This window comes from Scylla paramamosain, chromosome 3 (assembly GCF_035594125.1).
Source record: "Scylla paramamosain isolate STU-SP2022 chromosome 3, ASM3559412v1, whole genome shotgun sequence".
In the NCBI taxonomy this organism is placed as follows: domain Eukaryota; kingdom Metazoa; phylum Arthropoda; class Malacostraca; order Decapoda; family Portunidae; genus Scylla; species Scylla paramamosain.
This window is the reverse complement of record NC_087153.1, coordinates 36287290-36298021: the sequence shown is the minus strand read 5'-3', so window position 1 is coordinate 36298021 and position 10732 is coordinate 36287290. Positions and strand designations below refer to the sequence as shown.

Sequence of the window (10732 nt, the reverse complement as noted above, 5' to 3'; positions counted from 1 at the left end):
ACCCCAGACATGGCAGCAGCTTAGTGCCACGACACAGCCTGCATTAACCTGACATAGGGGGGAGAGGGACTGCTACCGTGGAGCGCTACGGACGGTGCAGCAGCAGCATAATAGAGAGGTGCCTGCTGTAGGGTGCTCAGTAAGCTACAGACACCAGGCACATGCCAGGCCAACGGAGCCTAAAGACTAAAACGGATCTTGAAGTGCACCGGCCTTGCACACCAGCATTCCCACACACAGGCGGCGGCCGGTGCCGACTTTCCTAAGGCTTTCCTCTTTTTCTGTCCCGCTGGTCAGAGAAAACAAATTTGTTCAAGCATTAGCTGCTCCCGTTATGTGTCCAGCGGGAGTCCCCGCCCAACACCAGCGACACCTTGCCTGACAGTGTCCGGGGTGTTGCTCAGCCCTGGGCGGCCTCACCCACGCCCCGCAGAATGGGGCGCCAAGCTTATCAGTTTATATCTTTCTTCCTAATCATTATGGAGGAAGGAGCGTTGCTCGCAGAACTTAAAACAGAATACCGACGACCTTGTCCGCGTGCTCCAGTGACGTAACCACTCCCCCATGAGGCTGCGCTAATGAGTGGAGTTCACTACCAGCACCACCACCACCTTGCCGGTGGCCATCCCGAGGTCACGCGTGATGCACGCTCCGCCACACCCACCTCCCCTCCCCGCACGGCAACAGCTACTCACGTGCTGCACTCACGCTGTGCTCTGGCGCCGCCGCTCACCTTACGCTGTACCCTGAGCGTCTCTGGGTCTGGGAAGGCGACGACGCATCCTAATGGCTCGTCGAGTGTGAGGGACGTTCTTCTTTTGGCTTAGTACTGTGGCTTTGTTTTATCGAAGCAGACTTTACTGTAATAGAGGCACTGAGCTCAAGGCGAGGCGGGGCGAAGGGTGCAGGTTGCAGGAAGGCGAGGGCGTTGAGGGGGTGGAAGGCAGCATGTACAGAAGTGAAAGTGTCGCTTTGAATCCGTTTCCTCAGTACACATGGCCACTACTGTTGCTGAGTGGCGTCACTCGACCCAGATAGTTGTCCTCTCATTCCCCTCTTTCCGTGTCGCCTCCTGCTCCGCCTCATGTCGTTCCGTTCTGTGTGGTTGTAGTTGCTTCGCCTTCCTTCCACCTCGCAGCACCAAGGCACAACGGGATGCACTCAAAAGCTTCTTCTCAGCACTTTCCCCCACCCAGACATCCTCCTGCACCTCCGCCTGGTAAGGACGCCAACATCCCGCAAGAAATAAAACGCCCAGGCACGGGCGCCACTCCCAGCCAGAAAAACCTGGGGGTGAGAAGGCCGCACGCACTCCCTCCCCTCCCACCATTGGTCTGCCCTCCCCGCCACGTAACAACCAACCTTTCCCGCCGAGGGAGTTCACCTCTCGTGCATAAATAAATATCCATATGAACCCGTCTCCCTTCACGCGTTCCTATTCTGACTCACCTTGTCCCCCTCCCCCTTCCTGCCCCCTTCCCTGAAAAATAAAAATAAAATCCTCGCCCGACAGGAATGTATCACGTTGCAATGTTGTCCACACACACACACACACACACACACACACACACACACACACACAGAGAGAGAGAGAGAGAGAGAGAGAGAGAGAGAGAGAGAGAGAGAGAGAGAGAGGAGGCGTTGCGGGAGATATTTTCCCATGACTTAAGTTCTACAGCAAGTTGTCTAGACTCCCACGACCCAGAGAGGACTCCAAGTGGTACAGATTAACCAGCCAGCCAGCCACTTCGAGATTGCAGCGCGCTGCACCACCGCCCAATCTTTCAAGGACCATCAGGCATTAAAGGCGAGGAGCGGGTGCGTGCACTTTTTGCTCTCACAGGGAAGGGCGTGAGGATTAAGAAGGCAAGGCAAGGCGAGGGGAAGGGAGGTGAAGGGAGAAGGCAGACGGGAGGGAGTGACTAGCTTTACCATAACACTTCTTGGTCCGTGCTTTTAAAATTGGGGTTGAAATGGATAAAAAAAATCGTGCCTTTGATCACTGCCAAGCCCGGGAAGACGAGGACGAGGGCGAGGCTGAAGCGGGGGACGAGGGTGACGCTAGGGAGGAGGAGGAAGGGCGGGAGAGGTGAAAGTGAGCAGGGTAGGAGAGAAAAGTCGTACAATGAGAGTCGTCAGATGCTGCGAATGATGTTTCTTAAAGGATTGCATTAATAACTAAGAAAAATAAATAGAGAAAAACAGGAAAAGTTAAAAAAAAAAAAAAGATAGCTGAGGATGTGTAAATTGTAGTTAAAAAAATAAAAATAAAAATGTGAAAAGGAAGAAGGAAAGAGGAAGACACGTGAGGGAAAAAAAAGGAAGAAAAACGAGAGAAAGGATATAAATGTGAAAGATGTAAGACGAATGTTAAAGTAAATAAATAAATAAATAAATGTGAAAGATACAAGACGAAAATTAAGCTTCAAAATTAAATGAGTAAAAAATAATAAATAAAATGCGACGAGAGGAGGGGGAAAAAAATTAACCTGTGGAAAGTTTAGGGAAAGACGAAGGGAGCAGGCTAACTTTCCCTCCCTTGATTCAATTCTTCCTCCCCTCCATGGTGCTAATGAGTTTTGTCCGAAGGGCGCACGTTTGACGGGGTCACGTGCGGCGGGCGAAGCAAGACTCACGTGTCAAAAAAAACTAAAGATGCCTCGCCCGACCCGACCACCGCCTCTTTCATGCAATTTTACCTTGTTTCCTCTCATTTCCATGGGCGAATCAAATCAAATGAAGGTTCCCGTTCCCGTTCCCGTGTGTGTGTGTGTATATGTGTGTGTGTAATATGGATATGTATGTTAAAAGAAGGCCACCATGACCCTGCTGCTATCCTGCCAACCTACATAACATGAATAATAATAACAACAACAACACGAGAGGAGGAGGAGGAGGAGGAGAAATCAAACAAACAACTCGACAGCAACTCTTGACCATCACAATTTTTTTTAAACTTCACTGAATGCAGAACGAAAAATACACGATGGGAAAAAAAAACGAAAAAAAAGAGACAACATCGCACAAACAAGTCACACGAAAAAAAAAAGACCAAACGTAGCGTAAATTCAACACAGACATGGAAAAAGAAAGGTGGCTTTGTTCCGCCCACAAATCCTAGTTGGGTAACAGGAAACGTGACTTGAACGTAGTTATCTGTAAACTTCGGGGCGTGAGGGAAGACGAAGGGAGATTAAGACGAGAAGGAAGACAAAGGAAGAGTAAGACGAGGAGAGCAAAGGGAGAGAAGTTAATAGAAAGGAAGAGAAGGAGACAGTTGATAGGAGGTGTGGGTTCGCCGAGTGAAGAGGGAAATAGGACGCGTAAATAGAGTCAACTGGGCGTGAAGAGGATGGTTGTAGAAAGGAGGAGAGGAAGGGAATGAGTGGAGGAAAGATGAGGTGCGTAAGGCGGCTGCTGATTATTCCTCCTCCTATATCCTCCTCCCTTCTCCTCTTTCTCCTCTTCATATACCAAGAAAATTAAAGTAAGGAGACACACAAAATGGCAGGGAAAAATGAGGAAATGATGATAATACTTAGAGAAGGTAATAAAAGAAGAAAAATCATGTAAGAAAAGAAGAGCGGAGAAGGATTATCGCAAGCACGCCCGTCTGCAGTTTTCATAGGATCCTCTCACTTCAAGGATTCCTGCAGGGTCTCCTTCATTAAGAAACACATAGGGAAGCATAATATATGCTGTGGATTTTATTTTTTTTACGTGAGGGAAAGAAAAAGAAGAAAATCATACAAACTCTCCCGCCTCATGATTATTTTCCTTGTGGTTCCCTTAAGTTAATTGATCGGAGAAAATGGGGAAACAAAACGGGGTATTTCATAAGGAAAGAGAAAGGACAGGGGAAATCAAAAGGGAAAGAAGAAAACAGGAAAATTCAAAATGAAAAATTCAGAGGGAAGAGAAAAATGGAAAGATTCAGAGGGAAAGAGAGAAATTAAGCAGACTCGTCCCCCTAAAAGCTAACATTCCTTGTGGCAATTTTCTTCAAGATCCCCTCTAGCCATCCCCTCACCAGCACCCCCTCTGAAAAAAAAAAAAAAAAAAAAAAAAGAACGAAGGCAATAAACGTGACACTTCCTTCAGCTCTGGATCACGTGACCTCTACCCCCCAACACACACACACACACACACACACACACACACACACACACACACACACACACACACACACACACACACACACACACACCAGCTGAACCTTATCACTGGCACTGATGAAATTAAAGGAAATCCCAAGTCATATTACCCTCTATGAATTGTTTTCTCCCCTAAGCCTCTAAGCCACGACCTTTACAGACGACCTTCCACGGGGCTTTACTTAACACCCCCTCCCCACCAACACCCCCATCAGGTGCGCCAGGTGGACACGTGAGCGCGGCACCTGGAAAGGACAACAACAGCAGCAGCAGCAGCTATTGACTGGTTGTTCTCACCTTTACAAGTGGCAATTAGGAAACGCACCGGTGATCCTTTCTCTTCTTCTTTTTTTTTTCTTTTTTTATCCTAAGATCACGTGCCTGGGATTGCAGTAAATAAGACTGAGTGCACATTCCTCTCTCTCTCTCTCTCTCTCTCTCTCTCTCTCTCTCTCTCTCTCTCTCTCTCTCTCTCTCTCTCTCTCTCTCTCTCTCTCTCTCTCTCTCTTGGGCCTGAGTCGCGCCAGGTGTGGTCTGCTTACGACAATAAAAAGGTTCAAAACACAACTAACTGATTAACATGTTCGCAGCGGGGGCTCTGAGGGACGATTGCCGCCTGGGGTGACCGTGAGGAACAAATGTGAACACGGGTAAATGACTCCCAGGTGCCGTAGCAGGCCGTGTTTTGCCTCAGAGCGGAATGTGCGTTGAGTGGCTGAGTGAGTGGCGGGAGACGCGATTATGGGAAATGGAGAAGTTATAAATTTATTCCGTGGCGCCGCACCAACTAAGGTCATGTGCCGCCGGGTTATAAAATGCATCAAAAAATATTAGTAGTGTTAAAATCGAACATAAAAGTAACAAAAATTATGTATAGTTCAAATTTTAAAAAAGGTGAAAAGTTAACACTATGAATTATGCGGCCCGAGATTTGAATATACTAACTGCAAGTGATAGTGACCCCGAGTAATACGCCTTTATTTGATGGGATGACGGGGATTAGTAACTGGGGGAATAAGTTGAAGGGCTAGAATAGAGATGTATGAACAGTAATGAGTGAGCCAGCAGATACTGAATAATAAGTGAAAGAAATGCTATAGATGAGTGCGGATATTAAGTTAACAGATCTTAAGTATGTTGAATAAAAAAATAAGTGAAAGAAATAGGGTAGATATGTACAGTAAATGAGTGAGTTAAACAGATAGTAGGATTTTGAATAATTACTGAATAAGAATAGTGAAGCTGAGTCAATAAGATGAATGGTATGTGAATAAATTAGTGAATAACTCGTAGGAATCCACAAAACATTGAGAACAAATACAGATACAAAAACAATAGACAAATACATGAATAGAGAAAATAAAGAACAATAAAGACATGAATAAGTATAAACATGAAACATTTAAGAAAAAGAAATACACACACAAACACACAGACACACACAGTTCCCATCACCTGCCCGCCATCACACCATTGCGCAAGGAAGCTGACCGTCCTTTCCTGTCCTGCCCCCATCCTGCTGCCATTTCTCCCTGGCGCAGCGCGTTTTGGTGAACAGGTAACGGCTGCGCAACCTTATTATCCTCATTACTATTCATTGCATTTCATTTACCGTTTAGTGAGCGAGTGGGTTATTAGTTTTTACTCCAGGTATTGTATTATTGACTTTTATTTGAAAATCCTTGTGGATCTAATATTATTGGTGGAGGTGTGTTGTGTGTGTGTGTGAGTGGGTTAAAGTGCAGCAGAAGAAGTGGGCGAGGAAGCCAAGATGGAGGAAAAGAAGGAGGAGGAGAAGAAGGAGAAGGAGGAGGAGGAGGAGGAGGAGAAGGTAGTGCTGGGAGAGGAGAGAGAGGGGGGATGAAATGCGAGGATATTAAGAGAAAGAAAGAGACAAGCAGACATTGATGAAGAAAAAAAATAAAGAAGGAAAGAAAACGGAGAACAGAAAGAAAAACGTAAGCATTAAGGGAAGAATTATGATAAAAGAAATAAAAAAAAAAATTAAAAAAACAGGAAAAAAATTAATTTATTGAGTCGACGCCATTCTCTCCTCACCACGACGAGAAAAACACTCCCTCGTATCGAAAATTCACTCATCGCATCGACTTTGGTGCGATGCTTAAAATTCTGCTTTCCTTCTCTCCTCTCGTTTTCTTTCTGGCATATTAAAACTTCCCATCCCTCCCTCTTCCCCTCTTCCATCCATTCCTCGCCTCTTCCTCATTACTTTATTAAGCTTTACCCTCCCTCCCTCCCTCCTTCCTTCATTCATTCATATTCTCCTCTTCTTCTTCATTATATTAAATCCTCCCCCCCCGTCTCACTACACCTCCCTCCTCAATATCATATTTAAATTTTACTCTCTCTCTCTCTCTCTCTCTCTCTCTCTCTCTCTCTCTCTCTCTCTCTCTCTCTCTCTCTCTCTCTCTGACTCACTGTCGCTCTCTCATCTCTTTTCTTCAGTTTTATTTAGCTTTCCTTTCCTTCCGTTCTTAGTCATGTTACTCAACCCTTTCCTTTTATTTATCCCTCTGCTAGGTAAATTATCTAAACTCCTCTCACGCTTTATTCTTCGCTTCCTGCCTGCCTTCCCTTCCCTTCCCCTACACCTCAAGCCTTTACCATTAGCCTTATTATCATTATTATTATTATTATTATTATTATCTTATTATTATCAGATTCCCGTTTTCTTTTCTTGTATATCCTTTCCACTTGTCCCTCCTTTCAGCTCTCTCTCCTGCACTGCTACTCAACACATACACACACACACACACACACACACACCGTCTTATCTCCTCTCCAGTCCTTCCTCTACACACTGAAATAGGATTGCAGAATGGTACTTGATTCGATAACACTTTAGGGTTTGATTATCCAACCGGCCTTGCGTGAGAGAGAGAGAGAGAGAGAGAGAGAGAGAGAGAGAGAGAGAGAGAGAGAGAGAGAGAGAGAATACTTCACGAGCACAAAAGTGACACAACAACATTAATCAGACAGAATTCCCTGACAAGTAGATAATGACAGACAGACAGGGAGACGAAAAGGAAACAATATGATATTTGTTCTTTACCCGCGCCATCCAAAACAACAAAACAGAACAAAAATAAACAAAAAAATAAATAAAATAAATATAATTACACACACAAAACCGGAAATTTTTTAGAGAATATTTTTGTATCTTTGTTCAACAATACGTGGGAAAATCAAGAGAGGTGGGGAAAAAAAAAAAAAGATGCCAGCACGGTACGATAATAATGGAAGACAGCTGGAACTTTATATAAGGACAAAGAAGGTCGGTAAAATATGATAAACAGGTTTGTATCACCCACTTAACATTTTACAGCAGGAATTGTCGCAGCGAAATTGTTGATGCTGAAGAAGAAATGCGTTAAATTATATCTAAAAGACATAAGAGTGCCAAGAGAGAGAGAGAGAGAGAGAGAGAGAGAGAGAGAGAGAGAGAGATTGTCATTCCATTATCAGACAGCGCAATGTCCATTTATGTTCATCAGTGTTCGTCAGCACATCAAAATAACCACAGTAACAGAAGGAGGAGGAGAAGGAGGAGGAGGAATAAGAAGAAGAAGAAGAGGAGGAAGAGGAGGAAGAGGAGGAGGAGGAGGAGAGTACGTAGGATTAGAAAACAACAAATACCAGAATATATGTTGCTCTATTGCGAGACGAGAAGAGAAGAAGTAACAGAAGGAAGAAGAAGAAGAAGAAGAAGAAGAAGAAGAAGAAGAAGAAAAAGAAGAAGAGAAGGAGGAGGAGGAGGAAGTGGAGGAGCAAATTTTCAAAGACCTGCCCGCCAAATCAGATTGTAACTCGAACACAAGATACCAAACTTGATACTGTTGTTAAATTGATCAGTGTGGAAATATCACGTATATTTTCTGTTACTGAAGTAATGAAGAGTTGTGTGTGTGTGTGTGTGTGTGTGTGTGTGTGTGTGTGTGTGTGTGGTGTGTGTGTGTGTAAAAGAAGACAGTAACGTGCGCATTTTTTTTACATTCTTTGGCAAATTGAAGAAAACACCTGTTGTATGTTTTAAGTCTCTCTCTCTCTCTCTCTCTCTCTCTCTCTCTCTCTCTCTCTCTCTCTCTCTCTCTCTCTCTCTCCCTGCGACAACCTAGATTCTCCCCCTCCTTCATGTCTTAGGTTACCGCTACGGACCGCCCACAGGAGCCCACGCAGAAGTAATCTAGTAAAACTCTTGTATTGCCACTCGACAGAAAAGAAACTACGCACACACACACACACACACACGTCACTGCTCTCAATTCGTGCAGAAGAATGAGATGAATGTGATGAAGTTCAAAAGACGGAAAGACAACAACGATCAAGGGAGAAAGGCACAAAAGAAAGCGGCAGGGGCGTCTCTAACTGGGATAGATTCTTGGATAGTGATGAGTGATAATGCCAAAAACTCCAACAGAGACAGGAAGAAGTATATAATTAAGTTGGGGTTTTATCATTCGGATATCTTGGGTCTATTTATCAAGATCTCCTTCAGCGATGATGATAAAGTGGCAGTTACAAGTGATAATGTCAAGAACAATAGCAGAAATACCAGTGCTGTATGATGTATATGTTTAAATTGTTCCCTAAAGCTCAGTAATGGCAGGAGAAACGAAGGTCAGCGAGAAAAAACACACATACAAAGATCACAAGCAGCTGATGTCAATATTGAAGATTTCTCCCAAAATATTATCACAGATACACGCCTATTCTCAACACCCTCCCTCCTTCCCTCCCAGTGCACTAGTGGCGGGTACTCACCTTGGACTCAGTCTCATCCACACACACGCAGGCGGCTCTCCTGATGAAGCCGTCCTCGTCCAGCAGTCGCGTCCTCCCGGGGGAGGAGTTCTTGCTGCGAATTTCCTCCTTCTGCGTATCCTCCTCAGGCTTGTTGGGCTTGTTGTTGTTGGTCAGGTCCTCCTCCTCGGCGGTGGGAGTGACGACGGTGTTGTTGTTGGTGTCCCCCTTGCCTGTTGTAGGCGTGGTGGTGTTGGTGTTGGTGTTGGTGACACCGCTCACGTGTGCCACATTGCTTGCGTTCTTGTGGTTGTTGTTGGCGGTGAAACGATCGCTCTCGTTGTTGTTGTCGTCCACGTCCCCGACGACGTAGTCCTCGAAGCTGCTGTTGCTCTCAATACTGCTGCAGCTCACCCGGCCGGGACCCCCTCGGCTGCCGGCTGTCCAGGCCTTCCACAGCTCATCGTAGTCGTAGTCCCACGTGCTGGCGGTCCAGGGGCAGGGACTGTTGCTGTCGGGGGAGCAGGACACTGGGGCGCTGCAAGCATGGGGCTGCGCGACGGGCGTGGCGGGAATCGTCTGCATCATGACGCTGGGGATGACTTGGGGCGCGGACAAACACAACAAAACGTCGCTAATTGTCAAGTCTTTCGCTTTTTGTTGTAATTATGCCACTTGTCAGCATCTTCGTACATGGGGAAAGTGTGTGTGAGTGTGAAGCGGCTGTTTGGCTCTCAGGTCGAGGGGCAACCGACACCTGCTGCAAGACGGCACGGGCGGCGGCAACGACACTTTAAAGCACCGAGTGAACAGCTCTAGTGAAGCCTCCCCACGCTGGGTTGGCGAACGACCAGCCAGTTACGGGCGTGCGCGCTACAACACAGCAGAGAGACGGAATGGCCCGACACTGCCGCTCACCTCTACTATGTACAGACGCCTCCCCCGCCGCCCTCCCGCTTCCCGCCTCCCCACTTTGCTTCCCGCGGCAGACCCCGCCTCCTATGACGTCACGGTCGACACACTCGCTCTCGCCGCCCACTACCATCCCGCCGTGCCCGTCAAGCCTGACTCACCCCCGCCCTGGCTACCCTCGCCCCAGGGCCACCCAGCCGTAGCCTACACTCACAGGAGGCGCCGCCACGACAGTTAACTCCTCTGTTACCCGACACGCCATGCACGCGACGCGGCTTATTTGTTTCTTCTTTCTTACTGACGCTTGCGAGAGGAGGGAAGGACGAGTGCGGCGGCTGAAGGAACGCGAAATGTGCTATCTCATTTATCTTTTCTTTTTAAAGTCGGAGGCTGATTTTTGTAGAAGGAAACGTGCGTAAGGAGGAGGAACAGGCGTAGAAGTGTTGGTGATGCGACGTGATGCTGGTCATGTAGACGCCTTTTCCGACCTTCCTGGGATCGTGATCAGCGCCCAAACATATACGCACACACCTACACCCCCGCCCCCCCCCCCACACACACACAGGAGGAAAATAAGAAAACATCACACAATAAATGTAAACATCCTGTCTCGTCATAGTAAAATTACATCAATACCTACCCTCTGCCCCCTCGTGTTTTGTCAGCAGCACCCACGCCTTACCACTGCACCTCTGTTGTCTCTGTCCGCCTCCCTCACCGCCCACGCAAACACACCCTCTGGCTATCCACGCCGCTGCCCCCCCCCCCCCCCCCGGCCCAAACGTCTCCCTCTATCACGCATTACTTATTCAGTGATACTCTCCCAGACACCGTGCCTTTTGCTTCCTCTCTCCCGGATCCTTGTTCTGTCCCCTACCCTTTACCGCCTCTTCCTCCGTACCTCC

The 10732-nt window shown here is 46.9% G+C and overlaps 1 protein-coding gene across 1 annotated transcript in view; it reads right to left on the bottom strand.

Moving 5' to 3' along the window:
• LOC135094791 (uncharacterized) overlaps positions 1–9861 on the bottom strand; it is an 80183-nt gene extending 70322 nt beyond the window's left edge. Inside the window, exon 1 of the mRNA XM_063995173.1 lies at positions 8937–9861. Within this exon, the coding sequence (XP_063851243.1) occupies positions 8937–9503 (567 nt within the window). The 5' untranslated portion in view covers positions 9504–9861. The remainder of the gene's footprint in view (positions 1–8936) is intronic.
• Between the last annotated feature and the right edge of the window lie 871 nt (positions 9862–10732).